The sequence below is a fragment of the Poecilia reticulata genome, linkage group LG6 (assembly GCF_000633615.1).
Source record: "Poecilia reticulata strain Guanapo linkage group LG6, Guppy_female_1.0+MT, whole genome shotgun sequence".
Lineage (NCBI taxonomy): Eukaryota > Metazoa > Chordata > Actinopteri > Cyprinodontiformes > Poeciliidae > Poecilia > Poecilia reticulata.
Window position 1 is genome coordinate 19852987 of NC_024336.1, and position 20853 is coordinate 19873839.

General features: G+C 37.3%; 1 protein-coding gene across 1 annotated transcript in view; it reads left to right on the forward strand.

Moving 5' to 3' along the window:
• Positions 1–20853, forward strand: part of LOC103466246 (uncharacterized) — a 38420-nt gene that overhangs the window by 13482 nt on the left and 4085 nt on the right. Inside the window, exons 2-5 of the mRNA XM_008411703.1 lie at positions 7307–7405; positions 9062–9246; positions 11483–11610; positions 13634–13882. Coding sequence (XP_008409925.1) covers positions 7307–7405; positions 9062–9246; positions 11483–11610; positions 13634–13882 — 661 coding nt within the window. The remainder of the gene's footprint in view (positions 1–7306; positions 7406–9061; positions 9247–11482; positions 11611–13633; positions 13883–20853) is intronic.

Here is a 20853-nt window from a genome sequence, read left to right on the forward strand (position 1 = left end):
GAGCAGTATAATCAATCTCTATTAAACAGTTTTTACATTTACGTGTACCATTAACTTCAATTTTAAATTTTTCACCAATACTTCCAAAGGAACACGATCCATTATTCACTCATTTTCCATTTCTATGAATGTTGTTGTCGCCGTTGCTTTTTTATGACTCAAAAAAAGGTTACATTTTTACATTTTCAACAGAAAGTCATCATTTATAGTCAGTTCAGCAGATGATTGCCTAATTGTGGTCAGTAGATTTGTGTATTTCWACTAGTTCTTGAAATAGTTTTTAGGTTATCTGTTTTTCATCAGCCATCTCTATCAGTAAAATAACTACTCAAGACATYCTCTCTTTCTGATTTCAAAATAAGAACCTCAGTACATCAAGGGTGTCGAGTTTAAAACATTGATTCTTGTATCTGAGGCGTGCTATGATAGCTTACACTGACCTTTCCAGGCAAGGTCACATGCCAGCAGAGCATGTATAGTACACAAAGAAACGTGACATTGACAGGAAGTATTATGGTGCTTTAATACAACAAGATCTCATCCTGGCATCTTATTACATATTTATTTTATTTTTGAGAGGAATCATACAGGTTGAGCATTAAATATGTAACAGTATTTAAAATGGCTTTGTCCTGCATCCCATCTAAGCAGAAAGTGATTGATTTGGCAGTCATAGCAGTCCACTATTATGGAAAGCATTGGTCAACATAAACATAGCCTTTAAAATCTAATTTCTAAAAATGTTTTATTTTTATTGTGTGGCTCTAAATTGTCTAACTCTGTTTAATGAATTGGTAAGGAGATTATTTTTTTGTAACTTATTGTGTAAGCTTCCTTACTGCTTTTATGTTTATTTTACATACAGCCATCTTGGCCCCATCCCTCAGCATTGTACCTGCTGAATGCTTTATTTCCTTAACCTGCTTATCTTTTTTCCTCCATCCACTGGTCCTTTAACTTTCACTAGCTGAAGAACTATTGCTCTTATCATGACATTATTCTGGAGGCCAGAAAAATGAGAAAACTTTAAAGGTACCAGGTATTTGTTTTTTTTTTTTTTTGTTGTTTTGTTTTTTTTTTTTTCTTAGTTTTTCCAGCCGTATCCTCCATCTTGCTCTCTCTACACCATTTCTGTTTTGTTTCTGGAAGTCCCCATTCTTTCATTTATAATCTATGACTGCATTTTTCCCTGAGTTCACACATCTTTGTGCTTCCTGCTGTTTGCTTACTTTTGGCCTTTTTCAGTTTTCTATTATTACAGACGAATCAGATTGTCTTTTAGCAAGTAGAATGAAAAAGACTTTAAAATAAGCAAAGGTTTATGAGGCTTCCTATGGTACACTTGCATATTTTGATTGATTAGTCTACTTTATTGAATGTTGATTTAACCTGTGTAATCTTAGGGAGATTTAAAGAGACCTGATAAGACCCAGAAGCTTTAACCAACTTTGATGTTCATGATGACCCAGATGGATCAAATGACCAAATGCTCACACCTCCTGTTGGTAATTTTATTTTTATTTATTTATTTATTTTTAAGGAAAGGCTAAGATAGACTGGCTGAGAAACAACTGCCTTTGTTCTATAATCCAGTGTACCTTTGTACTATAGATTTTTTTTAAACATTTTTTTTTCCATCTACATTTGTTTCATTCAGTCATGTTGAAAGGCAAAGAGTCCTAATATAAGGTCTTTATATTGGGACTTTTAAATCATCAAAGTGATCTTATGATAGTTTAACTCATCTAACTTAAGGATCAGCAGCTTTTTCAACCCGAAGAGCATTTTTTGCCATCACTTTTACAAAWTAAAACTTGTCCAGTGCTAAGAAACCACCCTTATGGGAAAAAAAGAGATACAACTTGATATGTACTGTATGAAATGTTTTTTGTGAACGAGGCAGAAGTGCTTCATTTCTTTGCTTTGGAGGAAGGTTTCTGTATGTTTAATTTAGAAAGTAGGCTACATCAGCATAATCTCTACAAAAGCATGTGAGCATCCTGCTTTGTTTTTCTAACATCTTGTTTCTTTTCTTCTGGGAGTTTTTCCCTTCTTTCTGCATCTCATCACTTTCTCTAGCCTTTCACGTCTCTATCTTCTTTTTTTTTTTTTTCTAATTGTAAAATATTTAGCAGATTGAATTTTCTCTTTAAACAGTCTGCATAGGCAGGGATGTGATGACTGCAAGCTGAGTCATGTCCGCGAGTCTAAAACATGGACATCTTTTAACCTCGTGGACATCAGGGAAAAACTGACCTGGTCTTATTTTTTTGATAAAATTTTAGAAGATGACTTGTGCTATGTCAGATATGTCTCATGTTTTTTTTAATCACTTGTATAACATTTCCCTGTGCTTTCAGTCCCATACAAATGGCTCCATGGATTCTCAAACATAAATAATACAAGAGAAGTCAGAATTTGACCCCACTTAAACCTGACATTCGCCTTCAATTTGTTGTTTGTGAGGTAAAATCTCATTCCTGCTTTCTTCAGTGTTKCATCTATTCTAAGATGAGTTTTCAATTGATTATGAGGAGAGTTTTCTTGGGTATTCTGAGGCAGGGTTGAGTAAGAGAAACTGTCTTGATGTCTTCTATTATTCCTCGGGGAAATTTCCAATCTTCATTACTTTCTCTTTCCCTCTCTAAATGATCAGCACCTCAAAGCTGCCATTGAGCATTGTCAGTGAATTCCCAGGCTACAGGATCTGCTGATTCCAGGCCTTGCATCAGAGCTTTTCACTCGGAGCTACAGGTGCTCTGTCCCAGAGGACGTCAGAGCTTCAAACGCACTAATACACAACCTTCAAATGGCTGTGTGTCATCAGCATTAATGGCTGGACATTGAAGAATCAGCAGTGCTGCGTTATCCGAAACTGACTTCCAGAGAGAGAGAGAGAGAGAGAGAGTGGGCAGTAAAACACCCGTTGTCATTCATACCTTCTCATTAAATCCCTGAGTCACAGAGGAAGCTCCAGACTGAGCTCACCGACTCTGGCATTTACAACCGTGCGTCATTCAGGATTTTATCATATGTTTTTATTTGTTAGTTTTAAGTTGACATAAGTGGTTTGTGTGCCATGTCGTAGATGCAGTGCAGCTTTTTCAGTGATTATAGGTTAAGTTGTCTGATAGAAACCGCGCTCCGGTCCTCATAAAAGTAAATGCGCTCACAGCATGACAACCTGTCTCAGCTGCCATGCTGACATTTAAGGAAATGCAGCTTAAAAGTAAATGTATTTAACAAATAGTAGCAATTAAAATTCCACAACATTAATGTATGTTTGATGCCTTTTTTTAAGACCAGCTTTTAATTTGAAGTTGACTAAAGTTATTTTTGGTTACAAAGTGAGGCCTCGTTTCAACTCATCCTAAAAAGCCATCATCCTACTGTAACAGTAGATGCTCTACTAAATTAAGACTGAACAAAATGTCTTCATTGCATCATTTGCATTGCAATTGGATATCCATCCTGCTGGACAGACTGTCACTGAAGCACACACCTGGCACAGATGGTGATGCATAAGGTGCTAAAGGTTTTCACAGATTATTTGTCTCATACCAAACTGTCACTGCATAGTGACAGTTTCAACGAGTATGTAATCTTTTTGTTTTTATTCAGTTCATTCATGTTCAGTTACATACTGTAGCCTTAATGRCACTAAACCAGTGCTGCCCAGTATATATGTTTTGATTTAGTGGAACTGAAGAACCTGTGCAACAGGACTGCGCTGTGTTTGGAAACACCTATCATATTCCAAACTGGCTGAGTTACAGTGACAGAGCGGGATCCAAGATTAAATCATCTGAAGGATTTTCTTTGATCCTTAGCCAATACCCCAATGAATTATGGTTTTTAAATAATGTGTGGAGATAATCCAGAGACCTTCGTCGCACCCAAAAACCGTAGAATAACAATGCAGTAATCTTCTACTTTGAAAAGTAAAGATGGGAAGAAAGAAACGGCTTGCAATAAGTTATGTTGTCAACTTTTTCCTATATGACATGATTGAGTCTCTTAAAGGTGTTTGAAGTAATAAGACAAAAATCTTGTATCAAAAAGGGTTTACAGTTGTCATAAAATACTTCTGGGGAATTTTATTAATCAGGGTGTTACAGCATTAACGGTTGCAGGAAAACTTTTTATTCTATGCCAAAATGACAACGAATGTCAAGTAAGCTGTTTTTCCCCTGTTGAGTGCTATAACCGTTTCTGTCTCGTATGCAGGTAATATGGGCTATGAGGTTCTCAAAGTATGATAACCAAGATTTATCATTGTGGTCACACAGAAATTAGAAATAAAATGCATGACAATCTAATTGCTCTCTAATTTTCATTTTTCCTTCTGCGGTTTTGTGGATTGTTGTAACAACAACTTTACCATAATGGTGATTAGTGGCATGATTTTAGTTTCTACGTCATGACTGTGTTGTTCTTAATTGGAAATATATTTGAACAATCAGCAGATTAATATCCTTGTGGCAGCCTTCTATTATCCATCTCTGTAGTTCTGACCAAAACCTTTGACTTCATGTTTTCATATTTTATTTAGTGCGACTAATTACATGGCAGGGCCAGGCATGTTGTAAATTGGAGCTGGTAGTCATCTGATTAAAATAGACCTTGTCAAGACTCAACTCATTGTGCTGTGCTTGGTTTTATGAACCTGGTATCTTTCTAGTACTAAGCAAATACTGTGTATGGATCAGGAGTAGTGTTGCGTTTTATTCTGACATTTTATGACATGCTGAGGGCAGCTCGTTTTGTGTGATGAAACAAAGTTGTTTTCAGTTTTACTTTAATTAAAGTTGTTTGAGGAGGACTGACTGAGTGTCTGGCTGCTGGGTGGCAAGTCTAGTGAGGGCAGAAGTGCCTGCAGAAGGCTTAGCTTCAACAATAAATCACTCCTACATAGTCACACATTCACGCAGGCCTACTCATTACCCWCTTGAGTCATACAGAAACTGCTCAGGTGAGCTCACCCGTGTTAATACTTCCACTGTCTGGATTTAAGTCTTCAACAAAAACGARTATTAAACACATAGATTTGTTTCTTGTTTGTTTACGACAGTTCTAACACCAGAGCTCAGAAGAGGCAACTGCATGCTAGTATTGAAAATGAACTTCCAAATAAAACCACTTGCTCCCTTGTAACTGTGATTTTACTGTAAATTGCATGCTGTTAAAGCACTTCGTCAACTGCGAAGACGCTTCATAAAGCGAGGCTRCATATTTATGTGTATTCARTCGTGGTGGATGTCTTTTCAGTCCTACAGTTTCAAATTATTTACCATGTTATTTCAGACCATCTTGGTTGGTTTTTGGGTGGTTGACTGGAGGCATGCTGTGACACGTCGGTGTTTTGATTTCTGCTGTGGAAGGGAACCCCTCCTTAACTGATGTCTGACGGTGATTGAGATGGATCGCAGGGAGGGAAGGAAGGAGACAGAGACATGAGGCAGAGGGTGAGAGCCATGGGCTATAGGAAACKGGGAGGGTGTGTCTGGGAACTGAGTCGCTTTAACATCAAAGATGACCCWAGTCAAAATTCTGCAAAGACCTTGCATTAGGCCTGTAGACGCTGCACTTTATCATCGTCTCTTCCTGTTTGGCAAAGGAAGGCCTTATCCTCAAAACYCCTGTTCAGGCATATGGAAATTAGAGGAGTACGTCATCCCTTAATGTGAATGTGTGCATGAATGAAGTGCTTTGGAGTCCTCTGGACTTGATAAAGTGCTACACAAGTACAGACCACTTACCGTTCGTTTTGCTGTGATGGACACCTACAACCCGACATGCGTCCAATTTRTGACTGCCAGTTACACTTTGAGAAATTCAATCTTTGCTCTGCTCAGTGTGATTTTTGACAGAAAATCAAATTCACTTTAAGTCAAGTTTTTGTTGCACATTTTCAGCAGCAAGACAATTCAAAGTGCTTTAMATCATGAAAACGTCATACAGCTACCGATTATGAAACATGCAATAAACATCGCCAAAATAATCAAGCAAATACATATTTGTCAATGTTTGATCAACATAAAACAATGGTTAAAGCAAAAACTATATGTTTAGTTGAGATAATATTCTGACCTTTTTAATGTTATAGAGATTAAGATAAAGTCTAACACTTTTAGAATAAATGTCTTCTTATCTGAATGGAAGGACAAAGCCGGAATTTGACTTCGAAAACAGAAATCATTGTGTTGATGCCCCAAAAATTATCATTATGGCATCAGAGATTTAAAAATAAGTGAATGCATTTTTCCTAAAACAATGGCATAGTTTTGTGAAAAAAAGACGAAAATCCTTGTCAATGTTAAACTGTTTTAACTGTGCAGTGGGATATATTTGAGGGTCAGTGCTGAGACACTTGTATATTTAACCAGAGCAAGATTTTCTTTACCAACATTGTCAACATGTTGTCAATCTCAATTTTTGTTTTGTTCTTGGGGAAAATTGTCTCAGAATTGATGAAATGCTGATTTGATAGTTTGTTTGTTTACCTGTTGCTAGAGATGTCCTAATCTGATACAATATAGCTAATACATTTAATGCCAAGTGCAGATAATTCAGTAAATTATATATAGTCAAAAGGTTTATTTATGTCAAGCATTCGTTTTAAAAGTTAAACTTGTTATTGTAAAGATTCATACTGGTATTAACAGTGTTTATCTGTTAATTTTACAATTTTAGCTTAGAGCTAATGTAGATCCCAAGACGTTTTCCAAAAATTAAAATAAAGATTGAAAGCTTGATTGATGGTATGGCCAKGTATTTTTGATAAATCAAGCACAGTAATRACATATTGATTATACCAGTCTGCCACTGACTTTGGCAACTTCACATTGGACCTCAAGCWACATTGATTATAATCGACTCTTCTTCCTCCACATMCAYTGTATATTGATTTACAAATGCATCCAACTTTTATATTACAAATGATTATTCTTAGCCAAAAGGACAATTAGCCCTAAAACACATTGATTCTAATACAGGTCGCATTTGACCCACTTATACAAAAGTGTAGGATCTTGTCACCCATCCCTCTAAGGATTAATGGCATCTAGTCAACACAGAGATACTTTTCAAAGCATTTTTTTTCTCATTGTAGTTATCGAATGGCTAAAAACCAACAGAAATAATAAAAAACGTTCACAAACATGGAAAAACTGTTCTGTTTAGTGCAACRTTCTTAACTATATAAACTCTACTCACGAACAAGTTCATGTGAATGCATTTTTGCAAAAATACTGCTTTGATCCAAGACATCTRTACAAAAAGTTGGTATTGGTTTTATTTCTTGCAGAAAAGTTGGAAAACCCCCAGGACTCATCCAACAAAGTCGGAACAGGAAACGAGACACGACATATTTCAAAATCTGGAGCCAAGAAAACTTCTGAAAAAGGTGAGCTAATGTCTTTATGTATATCTACACTTAATGTATACATTAGTCGCGTCTCCTGTTTTGCTTTAGAGTCTGCTCATGCATCACTGTATGCTTCAGCTACCCAATTAAATAAATGTTTTCTGCAAAGATGAGAGGATTTTAGTGGCAGAAAGTCATTTGAGCTTGTCAACAAGTGAAGTTTTATTTTTAAGTTAACAAGTGCAAGCTTGCTCACCGGTGCTTTTCAGTCGGACCTCTTCAACCAGACCGTTCTTTGTAATGTTTTATCCAAAGTCTTTGTCACCATATTATGGAGAGAATAAAGACGGAGGCAGCTGGTAAACATTGGTTTTAGAAGCTACAGGCACTCACAGGTTTCATCAGGTCCCTTTCAGTGAGAAGGTTATTCATCCTCTCTTTAACTCTCTTTTTGTATTTTCTTGTGTAGGTGTTAAAAAGGGGCTTGGTTTTAAGAAAAGAACATCACTCGCCTCCTAAGAGATCATCTCCTAAGGAGGTTGTATTATAAGGCACCAGTGGTAGCAAGTGTGAGTGTAAATATCAGACCCGAAAAYTCAACATTTTCAGTCTGTAGCCACATCTGAATGATCACTGATGTGTTTTGATAAAAGCGTAGGACTCTGGCTTTCTTTTTTTTTTTATTTGATACAAAATGACTAATATAAAGCATATGTTTTGTATTTATGGTTAGAAACAGTTTGGCCTTTATTTCATGCTTTCTTTAAAGTCTATATCCAATACAAACCTAACGCTACTATTATACGCTCTTGAGCTTGAATATGGCAGGGATTGCAGTGCAGTAGTGTGCAATCTCAAGAAAGATGACARCAGAGTCTGGGTTTTTAATCTGATTGGTAGTTTGTGTGGGCAGGACCGTGTTGCACAAATTAGTGCCTAATTATGTTTTTTTTTTAATAGTGTTTGAGCTAGGTGGTGTTGAGGTAGAAAAATGTATAATTTAGATAAGCTGTTGCTCGTTACATAGATGTGCAATATGCCTATACTGGTTATTGTATAGCATGTGCTTAGATTGATCTTGTTAGCAGAAGTGCTTGCAGGACCCAGAACTGGGTCTGTTTTGAAGCACAGTGTTAAAGAAAACCAAATAAATCACAATCCARTCTCGGTACCAGTTTGCTGTTATCAGTTAAGATGGGGGAAGCACCAGATCTTAGCTTCCTTACTGAAAGAGGTGGCATAAATATCCCTCGACATAAACAGAAGATATATGCTGTAGAGTCCATGACTGTGACTGTGTGCATGAGGGACGGGACAAGTGAGTCTTTGTGTTCACAGCTTGCCTAAGCAGACAGATTCTTCCCCCCTGAGTAAATATGGTGAGGAACTGATAACATTCATTTGTGTACAACAAGGACACATTCACACACCAAAAGTATGTGTACTGTACGCCCACCGAGCGGTGTCAGTGGGGGTTATCATGTAGTGGAAGGATGAGTCGTTTTGTGAAAATAACTTTGCATTGGACTGTTGCTGTTCACTGTAGCTAATTGGTGCTCAACAATAAATGTTTGGGAAATGAGACAAATATTWTTCCTCAGTTAGATTTCCTACAGTTTGGATCCCTRCAACTCAAAAGCTTTTCAATGGTGGAGAACCCAAATGAATAACAATCTACGGTGTTTCCACATGCAGACACAGTTCCAGGGGGTGTGAGTTTACTGACCCGTGTGCTGCGCATGGCGCACCGGGGCCTTCTCAGCCCTTTGGGTCGGCAGGGAGTTGAGGAGAAGTGTTCACAAACACTGGCTGTGCCGAGACAYCARAGTCCTGGCTGCATGTTCCGGAGACGAGCCTCGGCTTCATTTACACAAGCTCAGGTAAAAATGTTATCCATGCATCTCATTGTTTAGTTTTCATCTGCTTGGCCAGTACAACGGTGCAGCAAGCAGCCGATTTGCTTAACTCTGCATAAAAACAAGAACTAKGCTGTTTGCCTCATTTGTCATCACAATCACCATGAACATGTAACGATTAAWGCACAAAACCTTTCTGCTGGATATTACTTTTGTTATTTTTTTCCTTGCATTAAAAAACCGTGGTGTATTCATAGGAATATCAGAGGTGTTAGACACTCCAACTAACACCATTACTAGTGTTTGTGCCAATCCAGTTTGCTGAACCTTCTTGGTTTCTTTTTATTTTCAATTAATCAAAGCTTATTTAACAAAGCCGATACAACTGTGTTTAGGACTGCCTTAGCTCCTTAAAAAAAGGAGTCTGATATATTTCTCAAGTCAAAGTGTGTCGTCAAAATATAATCCTCACCGTTGGACCACGACCACTTGCTTGAGCAGTTGAAATGAGGCTGGATGGATTGCTACTTTTCCTTTTCTAGTCAATATTTTGAATATTTCCGTTAAAAACCGAGGCTCAAAAGGCCAGACAAATTTTTTTCMAAGTGATTTTGTGTGATTTGTAGCTTCAGTTTCTCATTCCTGGCTGAAAGGAGCTGTTACCCATTGTGCTCCTCAGCAGCTCTGGCAATCTGCTTTAAGGTTTCWCATGTTGTGAGATTGGYAACAACAACTGGTTATATTATTTATTGTTACCTTTCTATCATCTCAAACCAGTCTGCCTTGTCTCCACTGACATCAACAAGGCATTTTCGTCCACATTTGATGTATTCCRTTTTCTTTTTGTAAGCCTAAGAGATGGTGTTGTGTGAAAGTACYAGTAAATCAACARCTTCTGAAACACCCAGACCATCTCGTCTGGCGTCAATAACCATGTGAACTGTTTGAACTTCAGCAAGTTGTTTACACGGTCTTGATGCCGAAGTGCGTTGCTTGCTGCCACAATCTGCTGTTTGTGGTAAGCTGTTGAACAGTTGTACCTAATGAAGTGGCCTCAAGTGTGGAGGTTAATAATGTTGTTCTTCAACATCTGCTTTATAGGGTGTGGTTTTTGGTCCAATTTACCAGGAAGGATGTTTCCTTCTCCTCTGGCTTTCCGGGACTYTATTATTAAAATCTCTTTCTTTAACKGTAAAGATTATTTTTAGCTCTTGAATCGATTCTGATCCTCAGAGGAGTTTAAATGCCTCCARCAAACCTCAAAGAATCAGTCAAATGATTTTTTTAAAGACTCTGCTCAATTTAGGGTCTAATGCCTTGAACTTAAGCCAAAACAGGCTTGAGTGAGAAAATCGCACAAAGTTAGCATGTGACTTGAAACATTTTGACACAACAYAGCTTATCCTATTATTGAGCTGATCTTTCCTCATATTTGACAACAAAGGGCTTATGATTATAAAACTGCAAGTGTTAGAGGATACTTGCTCCTGAAAAACAAGTAATTTAAAATTGTGTAGTTATACAATGATTGTGATTTACTAAAGCTAGCTGCTATGGGTTTAAAATAATTTTTTTAAAAGGTATCGCTGAATTGATTGCAGTTTAATRGCATCAGAGTAATAACACAGTTTTTCCTCAGCCATTCAGACAAGATCCTGCATGTGCAGCAACATTATGAAATGCCACCAATTACCACATATATTGGTTGCTTTGCAAGATCTTTTTAAGTTCAGCCCCCAGAAAATGCACTTTGATACTTCAGCTTGTTACTCAAAGGATTATCAGTGTATGGAACCAAAGCTTTATAGAATTATTTTGTTACAAACTTGTAAACTGTGGCTGYGATTGACCTTTGGAGTCGCATGGTGGTCTAGAAGTTGATCATAGATTTATTCCTTTGTTGGGGGATTTAGTTTGCATGGTCTGGAATTGGAAAAACAAAAGTCAAGAACAAGAGATTAATTTGTCACTACACAACTTATGTAGTAAAACTACATAAGTTGTTAAAATATGACAAAATAACCAATGACATTTATACGGTTTTAATATACTTTTCAAATACAACTCATTCTAATGGATTTGTGCTTCTGTCAGTATTTAGAGTTACACAAACCATTCAGAGACTGTTAATAAACACAACAAGGAGGAAATTGATACATTTCATTTTTGCCAGAATTGATGAATATTGAACATCCCAATATTTCTGTCTTTAACAATATGGGATTTATTTCAGTTTTTTGTTTTTTGTCTTTTTTCTTAGGTGAGATTGAAAAGGCAGAGCAAGCAGAAAAGTAGCATTCACCAGCCTGCAGGACAAGGGAGCAGTGGAGAGGTGGCTGTAGCCCCTGTTACTGGGACAAAACCTGCTGGCTGTGGGAAAAGTGAAAGGTTAGAACATTTAATTTTTTCAAGCATGAAACGACAAACTTGCTGCTACTTATTTTCAATACACTTATGAAAGCATTATTCTTATTTGACTTTTGGTTTAGCAGTACTCCTAAGTACCAGCATATTTCAGCTGCTGTTTTCTACATATGTGGATGTTTCATATGAAAAAATATGGACTAGACAAGAATCATCAAGCACATGAAACGTATAGTAAAGCTTTCTGAAGTTCGTGCTCATTTAATGTTTATGATGCCATAAATCGTTTCTCAACATTTTATGATCCTTTTTATTGCCCTAGCTGTAATTCATATGACTGTCTCACTTTTCATCGTCAACATTTTTTATTTCTCACTAAAGTAGCTCAATCTTGATTCCCACAATATATGCTTTTTTCCCTTCAGCTATATAAGGGCTGTAAATTCCCTTTTCTCTGTGATGTAGCCTCAGATTAAATCTGAGTTAAGAGTTCATCTTTTCCAGGTGTTGATGGTCAGCTGGCCGCTGATCAGAGCATCATAGCAAGAAAGGCCTATATAAACCAAGTTCTATACATTAACTTTGAATTATTCAGTAAACATTTTTGTATTTTCTAATATTTTGTCCAATTATCTGGAAAATAATTGGACACACATTTGCTCATAAAAACATGCAAATCCTTCATGATTTGTTGGTTTCCTGTTAATTTATTTTCATTGATTCTCTCTCACACACACACACACAATACACACTTTGCAGCTGTTTGCTTGCAAACCAGGCTCGCTACGTGTGGAGATGCACACTTATTGAAGTGCTCATTTATATGATTTTCTTGGAGCCATGGAGCCTGTTTCAGTAATGCTAAAAATGTCTGCTATTCCACAAAGTCTTCCTGTTTTTGTTTCTTGTTGATAAAGCGGTCAGTTTCCAGCCACAATCAGAATTTCTCAATAGTCCTCTAATCTTCTCATTGTAATGCTGCTCCTTTTGTCCTGTCAGCACACGGCAGACAGCAGAAACATTCGGTACCTTTTGAGTGGTTTGTGTGTTTGTATTTATCTGTGCATCCTCCCCTTTGTGAATGTATGCACATATTTGCACCCATGTTTCAAGAATGCTTGTAATTCCTCGCAGCTTTGCTCTTTGTGTCGGGTGGATCAGGTTATTTGAAGCATGCGGCGGGTCATCGGGGGTCACAAAAGGGATTATTGTTATTGGGTGGCAAATTAGCTGTAGACAAGAGGAGGCAACGGGACAATCGACAGCTTGCTTCAATGTTAAAAAGAATGTCAGTTTGACTGTGTACTTATAATTGTAGTAAAACTGCATTTAATGAATTTGTCCACCACCGTTTTGCCGTAGCTTTCTTTGTGTGAGGTGGTGTAAAATTTTTATGTACTTTCCAGTACATAAAAATAACTCGACTCAAGTTGAGAAATTATTTAGAAGGTAAAAGTAATCTACAGTATGATTACATTTAATGCAAGCAAACCACTAAAAGGTCGTTTTAACAGTTAACTGACAGCAGCTCGTACAGTCTCACAATAATTAAAAGAAAAAGGCCCAACAATCTTGGGACGCTTTACCTCAACACAACACCCAAAAGATTAAGACAATAGTTTTTTCCAAATGTTTTTAAAACCAAAAATCCTCGAATTTCAGGATCTATGCATTCATGTCCTGCATTCCAATAATTTATGTGGCTTGTTGGGATTTCTGCCTCTTTTCTGCCCATATCTGACTGATGATTGGGTCCAAAATGTTAAAACTCACCAGGTTTGACTGTAACTTTTCATTGACACAAAGGAAAGTCTGACAATTTCACCTGTTTCTGTCATCATGGAGTTGAAGAATATGCCATCCATTTTTCCTCCCTGGTGTCTTGCAGTGAGCTTGAAATTCGTCATTCTTAGAGAAACCTTTTCTTTTTTTTTTAATGGGGATTTTTAAAGCAAAAATAATTATTGTATGTATTAATCTTGATTTCAGTTTTTGAACAAACATTTGGGAGCTCCTGTAAACCTACTCTTTGTTATTCTGTTTAAAGATATCAGCAAACCTTTGAGAGATCTGGTACAGGGTCTGTTGGCAAAGTGACTCATCGTCGTAGCAACCACACCATCCGTAATCATGCCAGGGCGAAATCTCATTGTCTTCCTCAAAATGAGAAGAGCTCAGTGGACCAGAATCCTAACTCCAGTGTGATTCTCTCCTCCACCATTCACTCGAGTCCCCAACCCACCAGTGCGTCTCAAAGTGGAGAACCCCATGAAACATTCAACGCAGCTCTCATCAGGTAAGATTAACAAATTACTTTTGCTTGCCAAGTAGCTTTAAATATCAAAAGCTGTTCTACACTCATGGAAAACAAAGGAGGCATGATGTCTTTCTGCTATAGAATTTTTCAATTCTTTCAGTTTTATTTCAAGTATAAAAATAAGCCAAAGAGTTTGAAGAAAAGTTGCAGCCACTTGTGTTGTAGATTCACAACAACAACAACAGCAACAAACAAGCTCTGTTTTCTTCTATTCCACACAATGAACATCAAGAACTCTAAGAAAGTTTCTCTCTGTCGGACATGACTCTGCAGCCAACTCTTATTCCTTTGGGGAGTAAGTTATTTATCCAGTGAAGACATTTAGTGAATGCACAGTATACTACAACATGCTGACTTGACTTTAACAAAGGTTTATATGAATCCATACACCACAGCCTGACCTCCATAAGAATGAGTGTGGAAACTCGCTTTTACCCTCATCGACAATTTCTTTAGAAATATATGTGCACCAAAACAGCAACGTTTTAGGACATGTTAAAAATGCCAGCACTGCTTAGTTTAATTCTAATAGTCATGATTTTCCAAACCAACCCTGCTTGTAAGAGGCTGGGAAGACTCAAATGGTCATTAAAGAGCTCAAACATGCAGAGTAAAACTTTTTTATTTTATTGAGAGATGACGGTTGTAATAGAAAGCTGTGGTCAGAGTTAAAGTCTGTATGGTAAGCAGAGGCAGCCACATCAGAGTTTATCAGGTTTCACACAATCAAATGAGCAGCTCGTAATTCTCTGTCAGTCCTGTCTGAGGCTTTGGTTATAGGAAGTGGGCTTGTTTTTCAGACTGTAAGACTGTAACCCCCCACATCAAAAGTCTGTTTTCCTCCTCTCAACTTCCTTTAAAACTGCTAGACTCCAGGGGAGGCAATTAGAGGGCTGTCACTAATATACAGTATTTGTTGCAAACTAGGTTAAGTGTTATGTGTGTCACATATTTTGTTATTTTTACCCTTAACAACCTAAGGGGGTTCCTCTTTTGTTGTATTTCATAAATATGTCTGAAGTTTAATAATGTGTGGGAAAACAAGTTTTTATACATTCAGTCAGCTGACGCAAAAAACCTGTCAAAATATAACGATGTGCTCGTTTTTTGTTTTTTTTATTTAGAATATTATAACAAAAAAAGCCGTCCATCTTAGAGGACGACCCTCTTGATACAAGAAAAAACTCAGATTTTCAGGAAAATGGCCACTAATCAATTAATCGTTAATCAATCAGATCAATTATCTCCAGATTAAGTCATTAATTGAGAACAACAAAAAGGTAAGGGTACAACTTGAATAGTTTTTTTTATAATGAAAGCGAGTGAAAGTAGGCGGGTACTGCGTACCCCTAAAAGATTTAGTGGGGGTACGCAGTACCTGCAAGAGAGTGGAGCGGCTGTCTGCTGTAAAGAATCAATGGGTTCACTGTTCAGCCTGAGTGCGCCCACTAATCAGACGTGACTGATTAGTTTTTCAAGAACAATCTAAAACACGACTTAATCAGTTAATGAATAGCTTTTTTTCCCATTTTCTGTTGTTTCTGAAATGTTCGTGCTTTGCTAGAGCAATATGTCGATTGCAGAAGGTTTTGAGTTGATCTCAGCTTTAGGTGACAAACTGAACGCAGCCAGGATGCTGAGACCAGCACGTCCTCCTCTGACTCCTTATCAAAACGTTCATTACTTTATTAAAGAACAACAACAAAAATAAATCAACAAAACGTGTTGATTTTTCAACAAAACCCAACTACAATAATAATCTCAGTGATTATTGTTTCAACAAGGTGTTGCGCAATTCTCTGCCTTTCGGTTCCATTATCAAAATAACCAGCAGAGCAGGAGTTTAAGATTAACTAATCAACCACCGCTGTGTTCAGGGAGCTTATTATAAAAAATAGTTTGGTGCTCTCTGGCATCTTGCTTTGAGCTCAGAGTCTGAGAGGCTTTTCCTCTATCAAACTATTTTTTTTTACCTCTTATTTAGTGGAAATATTGATGTTGATGAGACTTTCTCCAAAATGATAACCTTTTTCAACTTCTATAACTCCACTTTTGAAAATGAGATTCTAACATTCACAAATTATATTGAAATAAAATCCAGTTCAACATCTGGTTTGAGGTGATTCCTCTGGAATCTGTTGGAGGAAATATATCAAAACTTCAGAAGACGTGCTTGTAACTTAACAGAGCTCTGTGGTTCCTCCTGTCAGTATGAGAGTCTTTCATGTTAGAAAGAGAAGTGGAAGCTGCAGGATCTTCAGAACAAACAGGTCATGATGCTGGGCTACTGATTATCCCTCTGTCTGGACAAAGGATCAATATAACCAGTTTAAAGGATAAAATTAATTGTTATATGCCAGACATGGAAAACTGGGATGCACTTCATGCCATGATGCTCAGAACTTAGGTCTCATGGCATCTCAAGGTGTCAACATTGCAACCAGTGGGCTGAGAGACATACAGCTCCATTCTGTAGCAATTCAAGAGCTACCCAGCTGTTATCGCTTTGCAAAAAAATTAATCAGCACAGAAACTTCAAAGCACACAAAGAAGCAATATATATATATATATATATATATATATATATATATATATATATATACACATACACTTTTGTCATGGTACCCCCAAGAATTTAAAACTACTTTCACCCCTGAATGAAAGCTATTTAAAAATATTAGTTCTGAATTTGCATTATTATAGTAAAATCTTATTTTGTTTTGTCTAGAAAAGGTGTCATTTTAATTAATCGACTTTTTTTTTTTTTTTTTCCAAAAAGCATGTCAAAAAATGTTAATTTACTGAATATGGCCATAAATAAATGGTGCAAATACAATAAATCTGTTAGTAACCACGGTTTTCTTATAATATGTGCTGCCGCAGACCAGCAACGTAACAACTGGAAGCAAATTGTTGTGTTTCTAGTTTTCAAATATGAAATGAATTTGTGTGACTGACGGACTCACAAATTCAGGAAAGTGAAACGCTTCCTGTTGAGTTTTCCACTCGTGCTTCTAAGCAGGGCGGGAACGCCGCAGCACAAAAATAAACTTGTAATTTCCTGTTTGGTGAGCTACACACCTTCTGAACATTATGTCCTGTTCAAAAATTTTCCAGGAAGTCGATGCACTTGGAGTAACAATTTAAAATCAGCTTATTGCTTTAAATGCATTGTGGTGCCACAATTTCAATTAATAAACATTATTTTGACTGACCATCCACAATGATACCAAGCTGAGAAACATGCAGCAAAGATCCATGATAACAGATGTTTATGAAATTAAGCTTAAAAGATGTGTCCCAGCAGGACATATAAACACAGCAGCGATTTGTTTAAAATCTCTAAATAATTTATGTTCCTTTATGGATGTCTTTTGGTTTCATTTGTGCTTTAGAACATAACAGCAGTAAATAATTTCAACCAACTCTTAAAGCTCCTAAAACGCTACATTAGCAGTAGAATTGACATCCTTTGTCTCTGTAGACAAGCTGGAAGCTGTAAAAACTATTGCAGTTAAACATAATTTATAGTTTCTTCTGAGTTTTCTGAAAAGTAATGCTGAGAAATTTCCACCCATCCCTTGTTCTTGGTTCTTTTCCACAGAGGTCTTCCCTGAAGGTTCAGGTGTAATGCTACCTCTCACATCACCGTTTTCTGGCATATTTTTCTACCTGAATAATCTGATTGTATCCTGTCGGATACAGTGGAAACGGATTGGGATGAGTGTCTAAACTTGTACAACCGATCACTAGTTTTATTGTTCGTGTTTCGCTGTCAGTTTTGACAACGTTAAATGCTCATCCATCTGTCCTCTTTCAGGAAAGTATTTAGTAGAACAGCAAGCAGGATGGCATGTTTTTCAACGTAAGCAACTGATAAAGTAACGAAACTGACAAATGTGCCAGGTGACTAGCTCAACCAGTTATTTGGCAGTCATATTTGAACAGGCTGTTCCATGTTTAAACACATATTCATGTTGCATCAGGTTAGTTTTATGTTGAATACATAATGCTCATGTTTTCTATGTTGTAGTTTGTCCGAATGAATTTGAAATATTCTTTTAAATGCACTGTTTTTGTTTTTATTTATGGAAGCTGCGTGTGTGTGTATATAAATTCAAATTAAGGCACACCTCGGATGACGTTCCAAAACATGATGGATTTTTTATTTTTTTTTATTCTTTCATTTTACAAACACAATACAAATCATTATTTAGGATGTAGTAATTATCAAACTAAGAGATGCTGGCGTTTTATTAATGCCAACAAAGGTTAAATACTGGGATGAAAAGCTGCAACTAAAGCTGTATCCAGCGAAGGGGGTTAAAGTCATAACCGCTGTTTATGAGGACAGCAATTAAAATGCAGAAGCTTAACCTAATTAGGCAGAATGTTCCCGTCAAAATAGCGGCAGTGCGCACGTGACTCTGCTCTCTGCCAGAAGGGGACTAGCTGGAAAAAAAAAAAAAAGTGCATCGAGCTTGTCGTGTGTTTGTCGGCTGAGGCTTGTCATCTGATCCTTCAGTGTTGTGGGTCGTATGCTGAGCAGTGTGGGAGCCACTGTTGTACTCACTTCTCTTCTCCTCCCACCTGGGGAATCTGGTTGTGTTCACATGTTTTATGGCACACTTAGTAATTTGCTTTTGGGTTGTTTATCCTTCTCGCAGTGGAGAACAGCTTAAAAAAACACAATTTCTTTCTATTGCTAACTATGTTGTTCTTGAGAAACGCATATTCACCGCGCTCATGTCCTTGTTTGTGTGTTGTGGTGTTATGTAACAGTGTTGAGAGGTTACAGGATGGATGAGTGATCAAACACAGACAGAACAAACTCTATGCAGAGAAGCAAAGCGGCAATGAAAACAGTGGAAGTGTTTGGTGCAAAGACAAACAAAAGGGACCCATCCGCACAAATCCAAGCCAGTCAAGTATCGCTTTAATCATTGTGTCCTGTTACTTAAGGTAGAGTCAGAATGAATCGCACGATGTTTTAGTTAAGTTTACAGATTCAGAGTCACAGCTGACGAGTTTGGTAGTTGCTGTCAGTGGGGGGTTTCTAATATGAGTGATATTAGAATCCCTGTCCAGTGATTTTCCACAGGAAATTAAAAATTGTCAAATTTCTGTTGCCGGTCAGCAAGTATGTTTAATAAACATGAGTGCCTCCCTTAATAAGCTGTTTGTTGCTTTCGCCACTGTAGTCTTGAGAAAAAAATCCATCCACATGACAGAGTATTCTAGTTTGAAGAGCAGTATGAAGTGGTGTCGCCAAAAATGGAAGATCAAAAACTACTGTAGATCATCAGTTCTGCTTTTTCTTTTTTTAAATGTGCTCAAAATTATTGCCCCGTTTTTCTCTTCAAGGGCAGATTTAATGGAAGGGTCGTCATTCTCCCATTCTTCCATCTAAAAGCTTGAGGTATCAATCTTAGTTTTCTGGTCGGTCCTTTGACAAACACAATTAAACTCCATGATGGCACACTAAGCTGGTTTGAAATATGATCACTTTAATTGCTAATACTGTTATGATGTCATAATGGATCCACTTTTTGCTGATTTAACCTTTTAGCCAAATGCCCTGGCACCCTCCGCACTGTCTGCAGATTGCTGTTCCCTGAAACCCTGCACCATTCTAGTCTTTTATTTATGACATCATTCCTGATTCCCAGCAATTCCCGGCTGTTGTTTGGTGTGCGTTTCAGCTGGCTTCAGCAGTACTAACTCTTAACAATGTGAATGCCAAGACTCTGCAGGTCACACTCGAGTGAAAAGGGGGAGAAAGAAAGAGTCCCACTGATATCCCACACCTCGGCGTTTGTTTGATCAAAGACTCTGCCTCCAGCATTTCAGGCTCACAAGCAGTCAGAGCCTGGCAGAACCAACAGAGCTAGCTACGTGAAGAAGAAATGCAAAACTTTTTTACTAAATTCCCTTAAGATTCTGTTTATCTTAAAGGTTTTGCTCAAATTGCGTGTTCAAAATAATAAGAAAATCTGATATAATTTCCACATTTTGGCACCCATTCGCACACAACTGTTTTTTCTCAATACTAATGTATTGAACTTTTGTTGCTTTTGCATCAAGTATCGAGCATCGTCTAGCATCTCATAACTCACATTCTAGCATGTTTTCTTTCACAAATTGCAATGGTAATCACACACCAGGATGATAATACAACTTAAAAGTTTATGCCATGACTCCCTCAAATATTCCAGATAATTTAGCACACTAAGTTAGACTTCTTTTATTATGATGGTTGTATTTGCTCATCTTGTACCTAACGGTTGGTATGCTCAGCTACATCTTTTCTTACCCTGATAGCTGAGTATCAAGGTAAGAAAAGACCTTCATACCCAAGAATTTATGTCCTTTCTCAAGTTTATTGGTTTGCAAATTCACGACAGCAATTTCCTTTGCATCAGCAAATGAAAAGGATGGCAAATTAAGCAGAGATTTTGGGGAAAAAAAGAGAAAATTTTCCTTACTTGCATAGATTGGCAAAATCAGGAAGTGCCCCATCAGGAGAGGTTACTTCCGGTAATAAAAAAGGGCCTATTAAAGCTGGTATAAAATATTGCAGTAAATTAGTGAAAAGTCATAAATCCCTGAATGAAGCACGTCCAGGATGTCTTGTGGAAGCTAAATAGAAAAGGGTCCCCCCTCATGCTAGCTGTACACAGAAGGTAGATTGGATTTGTTGGCCATAAATTACTTTGAGTAACAGTTATCATTTTTTCTCCCAAGGTGACAAGGTATGTGTCATTCCTTATTGAAAAATAGAAAAAGCATTGCTTGTGAGACGTTGCCTAGAAACGCGTCATAAGAACATTGCCCATCCTCAATCATCCTGAAAAGGTTTTGTTTGAATGAAACTCTGTGCAGTGAATGGAAAAGGTCACAGTTAATGACTGTAATGCTAACACCTTGGAGGTTAGAATTATAAAAAGAAA